Here is a 15,501-nt window from a genome sequence, read left to right on the forward strand (position 1 = left end):
TATTTTCCCTCTTACCTGTAGTGCTATTTATCAATCTAGATTGTTTTTGTGTGAGTTGCCAAGTGTTGTAGATATCAGCCGCAGAGATGACCTCCGAGAGAAGTTTCAAGTAATGAAAGGTCTGTGGATGAGCTTGAGTAATCAGGTCATGATTTCTGTTGTTATGTCCAGTTATCTCTTGTTTCATGCCAAATATATAAAGCATCATTTTTGAGCAATTTCACATCAAAATCCTGCCACGGTTCTCTTCCTGTAAAACCTTTTGATTTTTTTATGACTTGTCTTGAAGATTTACATAAATGTATCCAACCACATTAAACTCTGCTCGGAAGTCATAGCTAGCAGAGCAATATCATGGGTCGGTATGCGTTTGGATTTTAGTTGGTAAAAATATTTGTTTCCATTTTCAAAAGACTGTGGTTAAGGTTCTAAATGAGTAATTTCTCCTTGTCCTCCTCCTGCCCTAACAATATGGACGAAGGAAGTGTGGGTGGAGGTATTGCAGAGCCTTACAGAATTTGATTTTTTGTAATTGTACCTCACCAATGTACTCCAGAAAAATGCCACAGAAGCCAACTTCTGTTTTACTGTGACTTTAACAACAGACATGCCAATATCAGCATGCTAACACACTCACAATGACAATGCTAACATGCTGGTGTTCACAATGTTCAACATCATAGTTTAACCTGTTAGCATGCTAACATTTGCTAATTAGCACTAAATACAAAGTACAGCTGAGGCTGATGGGAATGTCACAGGTATTTGGTCATAAACCAAAGTATCACTACTTATAGTGAAATACAATTTTCACCTGATAATGGTCCTTGAGGAAAATTCAGGGCATCTTCAAAGTTAATACAATTTGCCAGTAGGGGACAAGAATGTTTGAACTAAATTTCATAGTTTCACTAGATCCCCAAAACTGTCAACCTCATGGAGGAAATTAAGGAAAGGTCAGGGGATCACCAACGATGTTAGGATTCATCCTCTGGGGACTATAATGCATGCACAAATGGCTACTGATCCAATAATTGCTGAGAATCAAAAGCCAATGGGGAGATCCACACCACGTCCAACACTGGGCAACGTAACATCAATGTCAACGTGTCAATTATTGCTTGTTACATGCATACAGTCTTTTCAAAATAATCTTCCATCTTCACAGGAAACAACTTCGTTAGATTAAGGCAAGAAAATCACTTAGTTAGGTTTAGGAATAGATTGTGGTTTGGCTTAAAATAACACAGAAAACCACGTTACTGAAATACGTAAGTTACGTTACAAATAAATCAACGTTGACTTCTGGTTTCACACTGGACACAAACGCCGGTCTCCTTGTTGAAAGTCCGGTATTTTTTGACCCACCATCCTCCCTTTGTGGCGTTCACCACTATTTATACCTCCTGGTTCACGATTACGTAAATTACATACGAATTGATTTTGTGGGATATATACTAATTACAGTACATTAATATTTGTAGGTATAGCTACAAAACAGTGTATGAGGTCAGCTGGAACGTACAACAGAGTTCAGGTTAGAGAAGTCCAGGCCGTGGCGGACCGATGTGAAACTCTAGACAACTCCAAGCCTTGCACATGAAATGCAAAAAGCCCCACATGATGTCTGACATAATATATCTGTATGTTTGATGCTTTTTTTCACCTCCAACTTTTGATGACATCTAGCTCTTGTTCCTGTTTAGTTTTAATGCACTTATTGTAAGACACCGTTTGTATGAGCACAGAAATACAAGACTTTGATCATGAGAATGACTAACATCTTCAGATTGTCTGCTCATGGGAAATAGTTTTTTTTTGCAGTTAGGAAGTTCGTACAGAATCTGATATGAGTCAGTAAATCTCTATTTCTAATGTCGAGCAATGATTGCTTTTAATGAGGTGAGTGGTAGTAAATTACTTAGATAAATTAGCTTTCTATTACTAACCTAGAACTACTGAATTTTCAAATTAGTCAAAATAGGTGGTTGAAGGTTATGAGAAGCACTCACCATCAGATTTAAACAGAAGTCTAACATGTCCAGGCTTATGTAGCTGACTTATTGCTTAATCAAACCAAAATATGTGCTTTCACTTCATCTGGGCTTTGATGCCAGATAGGCGGAGAAGCTCAGGTGAGGGGATTTTTACTTTGTCTTCTATCTCGTTCCGTTTCCTCATTCTCCCTGGTAGTGGCATTCATCCATTGATGGTCATCAATGTTGAAAAACAGGTAGGCTACAAAAACAAACTTGTTTTAGTAAGACTACAAGGAACTGTAACAGAAAATAAATCGTCCATTTCCTTTAACGCCTTTAGAATCACTATTAAAAACACAACGTACCACACATGAGCTCAAACATCATGTCAACTACACCGGTGTAAACCTTTAGACCTATGGGCCAAACATTATGGGAGCTGGTGAGTTTTTAGTTTGGCGTCCCCAAACCTGATCCCGTCGATCCGGTGGATTTTAACATGTTATTCATCATCATATGCATAATTTTCATCCTCTTCCTCATCATCGTCATCATCATCATCCATATTTATATGAATGTCATCAACTAGGTCACAACACACCATTAAAAACATACAAATATATGATCAATTTGCAATACTGCAAATGGGCAGGTAGCAGCAAATATATTCAATAAATAATAATATCGCCGCAAGCGGCACTTGCAGGTTGAAGCCCTTTTACTCTCAACAGAAGGAAGCAGCAATGAGCGAATTTTGGGTTTCTGAGCAACGTTACTTCAGCCGGTTAAATTCTGTCTAAAGAATGAGTGAGACCAATCACACACTGATCACACATCATCACAATGTATGCAGCATTTCAATAGTTGCACACTCAAGTTGTTCCTGACTGTAACATGCACGTTGAATATTAAATATGTGAGTGATTGTGACACAGATTTAGTTTACATGTCAGTTTATTTTATAACTTTTGTAACTATATAACAATGGAATATGAAATGTGTTATTTTCATACTGTTTTGGCATACAGCCTAGTATAACTGGTGCCCCCTTCCAGTGTGAATAAAGCACTGGAAAACGGCTGTTCTGCAACATCTGACCTAGGTTTCGAATGGACCTCCCAAAATCTACAAATAGACCGTGTCAGCCTGCTCAGGGAGGCAGGAGTTCAGCAAGGCTTAAAAACACCAGCTGCTGATGTATTGCTTATTTCAGGTCTTGCATTTTAGTATGCTACAGAAATGTGTATGCAATAGGTGTTGGGAGACTGGAAGTACTCCTGGAGTTTTTAAAGTCCATCCTGGAGGAGGAACCCTATGTCGGTAGGGAACCTCGCTCGGTTATGAAGGGCAGCTTCAGGACCCTGGCCCCATCACCCCTAATTTGGATGCCAATCTAACACCTAATGTACACCAAAACACACAACTATGTTTAAGCCTTGATAACATAATCAACATAAAACACAACTCAACCAGTAGAACATCAAACAAACCAAGCTAACCCCATTCAGCAAGTCAAGACAAAGTGAACAACACAACTTTAACCTTAGCAAGTATTCAGCTTTGCTATTGTAATTCATAACAATTACATTTTAACTGTCAGCCTATCCCAGGGGAAGGGCTCTCTTACCTTACCTTAAGGACACCAAGCAGACACCCTCAGAGATGAGCAAGACAGGACTTTGGTTGGAATGTACAGGATACAATACAGTTTTATTGGTTTTTAAAGATAATATGAAGATTACTGGTTACATGAATTGAATGATACAAAAAGGAACCAAAACACCCAGTAAAATCTCAAAAGATCCCCAAAAGCTTCAAAATGCCCAAAAGAAAAAGTCAAAAATATCCTCAGAGTCAAAAAAGCCTCCTATAATCTGTTGTCTCCCTTCATTTATACTTTTTTACTCCAGATCCATGTATGGTTAACAACCTAAACATCAACAAACTATTAGATCATAAGACCTTTAGCAAAGGAAACTTTCTTACATATGTTTACCAACCAGTGAATATTAAAGCACACAGGATTACATATTGAAGAATGAAAGAAAATCAACTACTTGTTATCACTATTAAATGAGCACAAAGACATATGGGATTATATATGTGAAATAAAATCATATCTGAGACTAAATCACTCTAAGCTCAATAGAAGAAAGGAAATCATACCGATTCACCTCAGTTTCACAACAATGTTTCCAAGTATTTCTGTAATTTTCAATTGGTAAGTCAATTAAACTAATTAATTAATTGGTTAAACTCTGAATTAGGGTAGGTTTTGGGGGTGTGTGTCTTGGACATTATAGGTCAAACCTCAAAAATACATTTGGTGCCTGGTAAACAATTTGTTGAAAAACTGAAGAAATCATTAAATGCCAAATTAAAGCAAAAATAAAACTTATTTTTTTTTAGGTTTTCATTACGGGTATCCAACATACAATATGTCAGGTACTGTAACTCATGGAGCCTCTTCCATTATGCTTTCAGGGAGAGGGCCTACAGAGATTGACAGGGATCCACCACAGCCAAGACTTCTCCCACTTGGACGCCTTTGTAGGTCCCGGTGATGGACGTCCACTTGGTCTCCCCGTTCCTGTAGGTGCGTTTGAGGCGTGCAGTGTAAGGGATGTCTGCCCCGTACTTATGAGCCACCATATTGACTTTGCAGGAGTGGTGTGGTGGGACTGTGCACTCAACAGCAACAGAGTGGGTGGTTGACTTTTTATGAGTGGTCCCCTTCGAGAACTGGAGGGTTGTCTCCACACTAAACCCAACAGTTGCAGAGGCAATATCTGGGATTCCGGCAGTGATGCTAGTCGTGACGCCCGCTGTTATGGAAAAGCTGGTGTCCCACCTTTGCTCTTCTACGGTTGCCTCTGAGAGGGTGGCTGTCTGTGTCACTGGATGGTCGCTTTTGTTGATGACTGTAGAATTTTTCAAGTTCTCTGGAGGATACTTAATGATATTAAGATTATCAGTTTTATACTTGACATCAGAAATGTGCTCGCTGATTACATCTGAGTTAAAGGTCAGAACCTGGTAGTTCTTGTACCAATACTCTTTACCTCCCCAGGGAAGGAAGAAGGCCTCATTTTTAACATGCACCTTCCCAAGACCATACTCGTTCTTCCCAACATACATGTCATTGGGGGATGTGTATACTGCATTTGCAGGCACTGAACCGTAGGAGCCATTCTTCCACTTCAAAGACTCAAAGTCGTCTTTGTTCACCAGGATCTCAAATTGGGAGACACGATGCTCTTTGTCTCCATAGGCGTAGTGGCAGTAAGAATCCAGGGAAGGGCAGAAGAAGCCGGCCTCAATCCCATGTTTGGCAACGTAGTCGGTGCGTTGTTCGTATCCGTTGTAGATTGAAACTGCTCCGTTGGGAATAGAGCCGTTAAAGGTCTGCCATTCCAGGTTGGTTTCTTCAAGGGTCACTTTGAGAAAGCACAGATAGGAACAATGTTAAGTATAAACCAAATGACATCACTAATAAATCGATGTATTCCCAAAGCTTTTTGAAAATAGACAAGCTTGAAATAAATGCTTTATAGGGCAAAACAAAAACTGGCCAATGGAGAGCGAAAAGCAAAACATTTATCTCAAAATTATTTTTAAATCACTTATCAAATTGTCATGAATTTTAGAAGAAGCCAAACTGACCATAGCTTAACCCCTCGCCCAAACAGTGATTGTCCAATCATAGCTTAGCAACCGTAACTAGGCATGGAGGTCTGTCAAGCTCTGGATTTCTCCACATGTTGAAGCGTTGTGCATACACCGTAAAACTCATTTAAAGAGTTTGGAAAAAGTGTTAGGAATGGACTCAACTGTGTGTTCAACTGCTCTAACATAAGCTGCAATGTTTAGCATTAGGGGTGTAACGGTGATACGTTTTTACAACGATGCGTTATTATAATTTTCCATGATTCCGATACGGTTCAAGGACGATATTGGCTCATATAGAGCAATACGATATGATACGATTCAATTCAATGACTTGAAATCGACACAATACCTTTTTTGCCAAAAATTCTATCAGTGTGAAATAAATAGCTGATACTGCACAATGCAGGTCAGGATTCCTCAAAGTTTTTCTTGTAAGGGAATCAGGGATAAATTAATTATGGATATAAACAAGTAAACACAACGATTAATGGCAAATACATATAACTCATACAAAAGACAGTGCAATATTTAACAAAAGATCAAATTCAAGTTAAATGATGTTCTCATTTTCAAAGCAAAAGGTAGAGCAATAATATTTAACAAAAAATAAAATGCAACCAACTTCTCTTCAGGTCGAATGAACAGTGGTTTAATCTAGCCATCGTGCGCACACACGTTCATGCGCTCACACAATGGCTAACATGGTGCACCTGTAGCGCATTTGAGCATAGGGTGGGATGAAAAAGAAGGCATTATTATAGGGGGTGCATTAGCGGCTGTGACAATTATGACTTACTGTATCACATTCATTACTTTCTCCCCCTTTAATCACAGGGCTATCCCCCTCATGACCTACTGACAGTTTGGGAGTCCTGTAGAGAGTTTCTCTCAGAGGAAGCATATTGTTGTCTGGGACTACATACATTATTTTTCAACTTTAGTTTTGAACCTGAACCATTTTGATCACATCATGTTGCTCGGCTCAGCCTCAGGCTATTATAATTAAATTGTGGAGCTCAGACATTTTGTCCAGGATGGAGACACCGGGTGAAAGACTGACATGAACGGCCGGTCCTGAGGGAGTTATGAGAGGAGCGAAATGCCTGTTGATGCGCAGAAGGAACTGTGTATAATTAATCAAAACAACACGTTTGATGTGCTCATAAGCACGGAGGACTCTGTGGTTCAAAACTGCACAAAATGTAACCAGCGGATCAGACGTGTCTGTGCGTAATTGTTGCCAGACAACATCACTATATAGTTAAAGACAGCAGCGATGCGCTGTGCTGGCTCTTATCTCGTGCGCATAAATTAATTAATGAGTGGAACATGATAAACGTCTATGTAAGCATAATATTGTTATTTTGATTCTTGCGAAAACCGGGACAATTAGTTAGTGACTGTTGAAAACTGGGACATGCGACTGTTTGACAGATATTTGTTTGGACTCGTGACACCTAACTTGAAACCGGGACAGTCCCGGACAAACCGGGACGTCTGGTCACCGTAGTTTAAGCACCTGCTTCTGTTCTCCTTTTCAATATAAATGGTAGAGCAATAATACTGGTGTCACAGTAGGTGCGTGGAAAGATTGGTCGTGGTTCCGTTTTATTTATCTGGCCTTTGCATATTCTGCAAACAGCGGGTGATTTAGGACATCTCCCTTTATGCAAAAGTCAAATTGTTTCCACAGACTCGACCTTAAACCCGGCTTGAATATCTCTCACTTGTCTGGCTCTTCCTCTCTATCAGCCTGCCGCTACACAGGGAGAGTGAACCGGAGTAACATTTTACATTTATTTACTATCAAAACTATGAAAAAAATACATTCATATTACGTTTGACGTGCTTATATACAAGGTGTAAATTCTTAGTATCGATGCAATCAATAATTTACTTTGCCAATTGATTATAGGTCGATATACATCCCCGTTAAGGACAACTTGTTGAGTACCTGTCGATGTAGTTGGATCGTAGGAATATAAATCGATACATCGATGTAGTAGATGAATCATTACACCCCTGGTTTGCATGTCAAGATAACTAGTAACTGTGTTACTTAGGAGCATATCATTTAGCTAACTATTAGTTTGTGGAGTTACAGGTAACATAAAAAGAAGAGGTCCCATTCATGACCATATCCACGGTGTAGTATTTTCTCTACTGTGTGTGGATTTTAAAAAGTATAAGAGGTAAAAGTTGAATGTAAGCACTGATGTCCTTAAAGAGATGAATATTTTGATAGTTGAACAGTTTCTGTAGCTGAAAGTATGCAGAAGTAGTTAGAGTCCAAAAAACGTACGGAAGAAATAGAAGAAGAAGCAGAATAATAAAGATTTGGATAACATACTGTGAACGCTGTATTACAGTATTCACACAATAAGTCTTGTTAAACTTAATCAAAATAATATCAAGTATTTTTTTAATGCTTGTGTTTTATTTTTCACTGGAACTTCTTCAATTCCAATCTTTCCTTTTTCAGTTCAAGTTCTGTTTTCAATGCCAACATTTACTGTCACTCTTCTAGTTCCATAGGATTTTTTGCTTGTTATAGTTTTTTGTAATAAGCAATTTCTATTCATCCCATTTTAAATGACGAAAAGAAACAGCAGCATGGAAATATCATACTGTGACGGCAGCTTCACTTTACCTGGTTTAGCCATCGTCAGCAACACTCAGCTTCAGCTGCAGATGAAACACACAACAGAAGCATTGTTATTTAAAATATCAGATCATCAAATGTTGAGCTACTCAGACAGCTAAAAGGCAGTGTTTGTTTTAAAGAACATGAGCACAGAAAAACAAGACTTTGATCATGTGAAAGATGAGCATCTTTAGATTGTCTGCTCATGGAAAATCATTTTTTGCAGTCGGGAAGTTTGGGAATGTATCAGTATAATAATAATAATAATAATAATAATAATAATAATCATAATATTATAGGTTTATTGGTCAGTGTAGACACAGCAGGTAGGTTAGACACTTTTTAAAAATGTATATTTTAATCAAAAACATAACATGAATGAAGATAAAGTAAAAAAAATTGAGTTTAAAGTTTTTGAGAGAAAATCTGTTATCACTACTGATGTGTGCTGGCGTGTGCAAGGCAACAAGGGAAAGACCCAAACACAGACAAAAGCAGACATGATCAGTTCAGTTAATGTATGGGTAAGTTGCAACAACTCACAAGGTTCAGAAGTCCAGGGATCAGGCAGAGGGTCAGGCTGGCAGGCTGGCAGGCTGGCAGGTAGGTAGGTGACAGGTAGGTAGGTGACAGGTGACCAGGTTCCACGAAACTGGTGACAGATAGCAGAAAGAGGCTGGTATAAGTACTGTAGAGGCTGATGATGGAATCAGGTAAAGGTAGGGAGATGGGCGGGGAAGCTCAGGTCTGGGGATTTTTATCTTCATTCTTGTTCCTCCAGTTTCCTCCGTTCTCCCTGGTGATGTCATTCATGTTTCCTGATGGTGGACATTGCATACTCAATCCCTATGGAAGGGGACTTTATTCAAATGATAATGTAAACTTGAAAATGAAATTGTAATTCTACAATAGCGTCATGATTTCCCACATATGTATGTGTTATATGAGCAAAAATAAAATTAAAATGCAATAATCAAATTTGCGTGTGTGACAGCGCATCAATTGTGTTTTTGCATTTTGGTCTCGTCAGAGATTTGTTTTTGAGAATGAAGGAGGAAAAACAATGTTTACAAAAATACCTGTGTGCATGTGGACTAGGCCTTAATCAGCTAATCAGAATCACCTGTGTGTGTCTGAAGGGTCTGAACGTGATGAGTCATTGTTAGAGATAACTGGTGATAACACAGAGAGAGGTACTACTGTACTTGAAAAAAACATCCACAGTCAAAATCCGCAAGTTGTATTGCTGAAATCATTTCACTTTGGGCACCCCAAGACTTTGATGGAGATGAAGACATGGCAGTTGTGTAGATAAAGTTAAAGAATTACTTTTCTCCACATTTATGTTTTGTTGAGGTGAAATAACATTACAGTCAATGAGCCAGCTGAAGGGCTCTTTCGGTGCTTTGTGCTTTTTTAACTGATACTGTTTCCCACAGGCTCTATCTGTGGTGTGGCTATTTGTTTGCCAAGTAGAAAGTGAACTTACTAATGCAAGAAATTAACTGCCACTCACCTAATTAAAAGCAATTATTTCAACACTACTTGAAATTTGAAGTATCTCAGATTCATAAACAGACAATTCAATGATCACAGTTGTGTTTTTCTGTGCTCATGTTTGTTAAAACAAACACTTTGACACTTTTAGCTGTGTCAGTAGCTCAACATTTGATGTTTTGATATTTTCACCAAGGCTGGATTTTAAGGTTGGTTTAATGCTACAAACTGGTGGGTAAGTAACAGAGATTTTGCTCTTTTATGTCCTCAATTTGTCACCTGGTTTGGAGTCGACTTGAAGAAGTTTATTACTTCCTCATTATATGAAACTATAATGAGTTGTCTTACTGTATCTTACACCCACTGTTGAACTTCCTTAATTTCTTCCTATGTAAGTGGACTGTACACAGACCATATCGTGCCGTTGTAGGGTGTTTCTGCTCAACTCAATAGAGGTTATTTAATCCAACAGCTGTGTCTGTCTGCAGGTTTTGGTGGAGGATGGCAACGATGGTGCTTTGAGCGGCGGTGCGCCTCATTTATGGAGTCTCTACAGGAATTGCAATGGTACGACTACACTGGATGATGATTATTGTAACATCTGTAAGATCCACGGTGTGTCTCCCTATTTGTCATGGCTTTGAGAGCCAGGTTGTGACAAATTGGGGGCTCATCCGGGATTTGAACCCGGGACCTCTACCACTCGATACACTGGATGATTATTATTATAACATCTGTAAGAGCCATGTTGTCTTATTTACAGTGTATTTGATTCTCATAGCAAAATTACATCGTGTTATACATCTGAAAATGTTTGATATGCATTAGAATGAAGGTAGTTAGTCATGTTGTAGAATGATCCATTTTTACTCTATTATGTGTGTTTTGCCCTATTTAGACATGCTCCTCTAGTCTGTCCTGCTATTGAGATTGAGATTGCTCTCAAAATCTGTGTGCTGGATTTTTCTAACTTCCATTTATGTCCTAGGCTCACTTTAAGAGCGTAAGTAAATAGTTATAATAGTATGCATATTTATAATATTTGTATTATTCAACACAGGCCATGTTGGTAAAGTCATTAAATATGACAATAGAATAGAAATAATTTAGTTTTACTTTTGTACGGCACTTTGTAGGCGGATGTTTTATTGCCGTCCGGTTGTCGCTTTCAGTCCAAAATGGTGGAAGCGTAACTCTGCTGTTGGGCGCTGATGTTAAAATGGAACGAACAATTGACTTTCACTTCTTAGCAATTTACGTTGTTTGCAGTCAATGTGGTGGCAGAACTAGCTAGCATTAGCTCTGTTTGCACAGGTCAAAACAGGACTGCAGCGTTCACAACATAATGGACCATTGAAACGTTATCACAGTTTGAAAGTAATTAGATGCAGGGAGCAGGGCTGTGACGTTATACCGCAGTATTAAAACTGAAGGTTATCATACCGTGTACATTTGTATGTCTATCTTGAAATAAACTGACAGTGAGTGTGTGTTAAGGTACAGACATGATCAGTCTGGCTGCTGACGGTACATGTTAATAATAATAGGACATTATTTTAAAAGCTCACAGCTGATGTTATTTTTTAATTAAGTAGTTAATGTAACATGCTATAGTGCTGCTAACATGAAACTAACTTTAGTAATATAACATCTTATTGTTACATGCTATTTTTTAATCAGGTTAATAATTCAGTTTTGTTCCTTTAAGGGACTCTATCAGCAGATAGCGAATGATAAAAGGACTCTGATCGTGATCGGGTCAAGAAAATGATCGGGACACCCTTATATGTCTGTATGTATAGAGGACAGCCGTAGCCTTGGTCAACAGGTACTGTAGCAGTAATGACTGTCGGTCAAATTAAAAATAACAGATCAGAGACAGACCCATGAGACAAAACAGCTTTTGTGCTAGAGTGCAGATACTGGTATTATATGAAACTAAAAAAAACAAATGAATTCATTGGTAACAACCATGTCATACTAGCTTGTCAAGAAGGAGGTTAAATAACGCTCTGAACTTATGTTAAATTTTGGCAAGGAAAAACTGTCATGTCCATTTTCGAAGGGGTCCCTTGACCTCTGACCTCCAGATCAGTGAATGTAAATGGGTTCTATGGGTACCCACGAGTCTCCCCTTTACAGACATGCCCACTTTATGATAATCACATGCAGTTTGGGGCAAGTCATAGTCAAGTCAGCACACTGACACACTGACAGCTGTTGTTGCCTGTTAGGCTGCAGTTTGCCATGTTATGATCTGAGCATATTGTTTTATGCTAAATGCAGTAAATCTCCCTTTAAGGTACATTTTGAACAAATAAAAAAGAGTGCGATTAATTTGCAATCAACTACGGACAATCATACGATTAAATATTTGAATCGATTAACAGCCCTAGTAAAACCTCCCGAAGCAACTCACGCTTACGTAGACCCTGAACACAGAGAACTAACAGTTAGCAACACGTATGTAACAGTTAACAAAGAGTAAAGAAGCAAAGAGATGAAACTCTGGTGCTTTTTCAACAACAGCCGCTAGATGGCACTGCGGTAGCGCTGCCGCCATTTTGGACTGAAAACGCCAATGAGTCTGTGTCCATGGGTGTATAAAGATACGTCTGTAAATCAGAGAATCATTTTTTTTTAGGTAAATCAACTTCCCAGTAGGAACTCTTAAATAGCCCTCATTTAAATCATTATGTCCTAAAGTTGTAAAATGAACTAACAGCTGAATCCAGAGTTATTTTCCTCGCCATAAAGAACGTGCATCAGACCCACGGGACCGCACCGCCCTGCACGCTCATATGACATATGGGGTTCTACCAGCTTCCTGCTAGCTGTATGTGGCTGTAATAATGGATATATTGGTTGTAATTCATCACTTTTATTATCTTCTAATACATCCATGGACTGTATGGTATAAGCCTGTACCGTGGTGGACGTATTAACGTCTCTGTTCCCAAACAACCGGCTATCGGCCAGTAGCTAGTAGTGCTAGTAGCACGACATCAACAGAATTTAATGGAGTTGTAGGATATTTACTAACATGCAGGGCAAAAGCACAGGACACAACCTCTTCTACATCCATGGTCTGTGGTCTATTGGACCCTCTTCTACATCCATGGTCTGTGGTCTATTGGACCCTCTTCTACATCCATGGTCTGTGGTCTAGTAGACCCTCTTCTACATCCATGGTCTGTGGTCTATTGGACCCTCTTCTACATCCATGGTCTGTGGTCTATTGGACCCTCTTCTACATCCATGGTCTGTGGTCTATTGGACCTTCTTCTACGTTGTACTGGCGTCCGGTAGTTGCTTTCGGTCCAAAATGGTGGAAGCGTAGCTCTGCTGCTAGGCGCTGATGCTGCAATGGAACGAACAATTGACTTTCACTTCTTAGCAATTTACGTTGTTTGCAGTTAATGTGGTGGCAGAGCTAGCTAGCATTAGCTCTGTTTGCACAGGTCAAAACAGGACTGCAGTGTTCACAACATAATGGATCATTGAAACGTTATCACAGTTTGAAAGTAATTAGATGCAGGGAGCAGGGCTGTGACGTTATACCGCAGTATTGAAACTGAAGGTTATCATACCGTGTACATTTGCTTGTCTATCTTGAAATAAACTGACAGTGAGTGTGTGTTCAGGTACAGACATGATCAGTCTGGCTGCTGACGGTACATGTTAATAATAATAGGACATTATTTTAAAACAGCTGATGTTATTTTTTAATTAAGTAGTTAATTTAACATGCTTTAGTGCTGCTAACATGAAACTAACTTTAGTAATATAACATCTTATTGTTACATGCTATTTTTTAATCAGGTTAATAATTCAGTTTTGTTCCTTTAAGGGACTCTATCAGCAGATAGCGAATGATAAAAGGACTCTGATCGTGATCGGGGCCAAGAAAATGATCGGGACACCCTTATATGTCTGTATGTATAGAGGACAGCTGTAGCCTTGGTCAACAGGTACTGTAGCAGTAATGACTGTCGGTCAAATTAAAAATAACAGATCAGAGACAGACCCATGAGACAAAACAGCTTTTGTGCTAGAGTGCAGATACTGGTATTATATGAAACTAAAAAAACAAATGAATTCATTGGTAACAACCATGTCATACTAGCTTGTCAGGAAGGAGGTTAAATAACGCTCTGAACTTATGTTAAATTTTGGCAAGGAAAAACTGTCATGTCCATTTTCAAAGGGGTCCCTTGACCTCTGACCTCCGGATATGTGAATGTAAATGGGTTCTATGGGTACCCACGAATCTCCCCTTTACAGATATGCCCACTTTATGATAATCACATGCAGTTTGGGGCAAGTCATAATCGAGTCAGCACACTGACACACTGACAGCTGTTGTTGCCTGTTGGGCTGCAGTTTGCCATGTTATGATCTGAGCATATTGTTTTATGCTAAATGCAGTAAATCTCCCTTTAAGGTACATTTTGAACAGATAAAAAAGAGTGCGATTAATTTGCAATCAACTACGGACAATCATACGATTAAATATTTGAATCGATTAACAGCCCCAGTAAAACCTCCCGACGCAAGTCACGCTTACGTAGACCCTGAGCACAGAGAATTAACAGTTAGCAACACGTATGTAACAGTTAACAAAGAGTAAAGAAGCAAAGAGATGAAACTCTGGTGCTTTTTCAACAACAGCCGCTAGATGGCACTGCGGTAGCGCTGCCGCCATTTTGGACTGAAAACACCAACGAATATAAAGAGATGTCTGTAAATCAGAGAATCATTTTTTTTTAGGTAAATCAACTTCCCAGTAGGAACTCTTAAATAGCCCTTATTTAAATCATTATGTCCTAAAGTTGTAAAATTAACTAACAGCTGAATCCAGAGTTATTTTCCTCGCCATAAAGAACGTGCATCAGACCCACGGAACCGCATCGCCCTGCACGCTCATATGACATATGAGGTTCTACCAGCTTCCTGCTAGCTGTATGTGGCTGTAATAATGGATATATTGGTTGTAATTCATCACTTTTATTAACTTCTAATACACCCATGGACTGTATGGTATAAGCCTGTACTGTGGTGGACGTATTAACGTCTCTGTTCCCAAACAACCGGCTATCGGCCAGTAGCTAGTAGTGCTAGTAGCACGACATCAACAGAATTGAATGGAGTTGTAGGATATTTACTAACACGCAGGGCAAAAGACCAGGACACACATCTTCTACATCCATGGTCTGTGGTCTATTGGACCTTCTTCTACGTTGTACTGGCGTCCGGTAGTTGCTTTCGGTCCAAAATGGTGGAAGCGTAACTCTGCTGCTGGGCGCTGATGTTGCAATGGCACGAACGATTGACTTTCACTTCGTAGCAATTTACGTTGTTTGCAGTTAATGTGGTGGCAGAGCTAGCTAGCATTAGCTCATTTTGCACAGGTCAAAACAGGACTGCAGCGTTCACAACATGATAGACCAGTGAAATGTTATCACAAAATAATTAGATGCAGGGAGCAGGGCTGTGACGTTATACCGCAGTATTAACATTAAAGGTTATCATACCGTGTACATTTGCATATCTATCTTGAAAAAAGGACATAAGTGAGTGTGTGTAAGGGGTACACCATGTGTAGTAATTTACAAAACGTTTATTTTTGTATTTCAAACTTAGTGTAATGCAGACAGTGTGCTGATGTTTCAGCATACCTGCTCAATAGATCAGTAAGTTTTCATTCAGTGC

At 39.1% G+C, this 15,501-nt stretch overlaps 1 protein-coding gene and 1 long non-coding RNA gene across 2 annotated transcripts in view; both read right to left on the reverse strand.

Moving 5' to 3' along the window:
- LOC141769980 (uncharacterized) overlaps positions 1-15,501 on the reverse strand; it is a 195,931-nt gene that overhangs the window by 144,441 nt on the left and 35,989 nt on the right. The gene's annotated exons all lie outside the window — the stretch shown is intronic.
- On the reverse strand, positions 3,658-6,310 carry LOC141770117 (natterin-3-like). Its single transcript, XM_074639778.1, has 2 exons — positions 6,271-6,310; positions 3,658-5,416 (listed from the first exon to the last, which is right to left on the reverse strand). The coding sequence occupies exons 1-2, from the start codon at positions 6,308-6,310 to the stop codon at positions 4,473-4,475; spliced, it is 984 nt and encodes a 327-aa protein (XP_074495879.1). The 3' UTR covers positions 3,658-4,472.

Source organism: Sebastes fasciatus, chromosome 6, assembly GCF_043250625.1.
Source record: "Sebastes fasciatus isolate fSebFas1 chromosome 6, fSebFas1.pri, whole genome shotgun sequence".
Classification (NCBI taxonomy): domain Eukaryota; kingdom Metazoa; phylum Chordata; class Actinopteri; order Perciformes; family Sebastidae; genus Sebastes; species Sebastes fasciatus.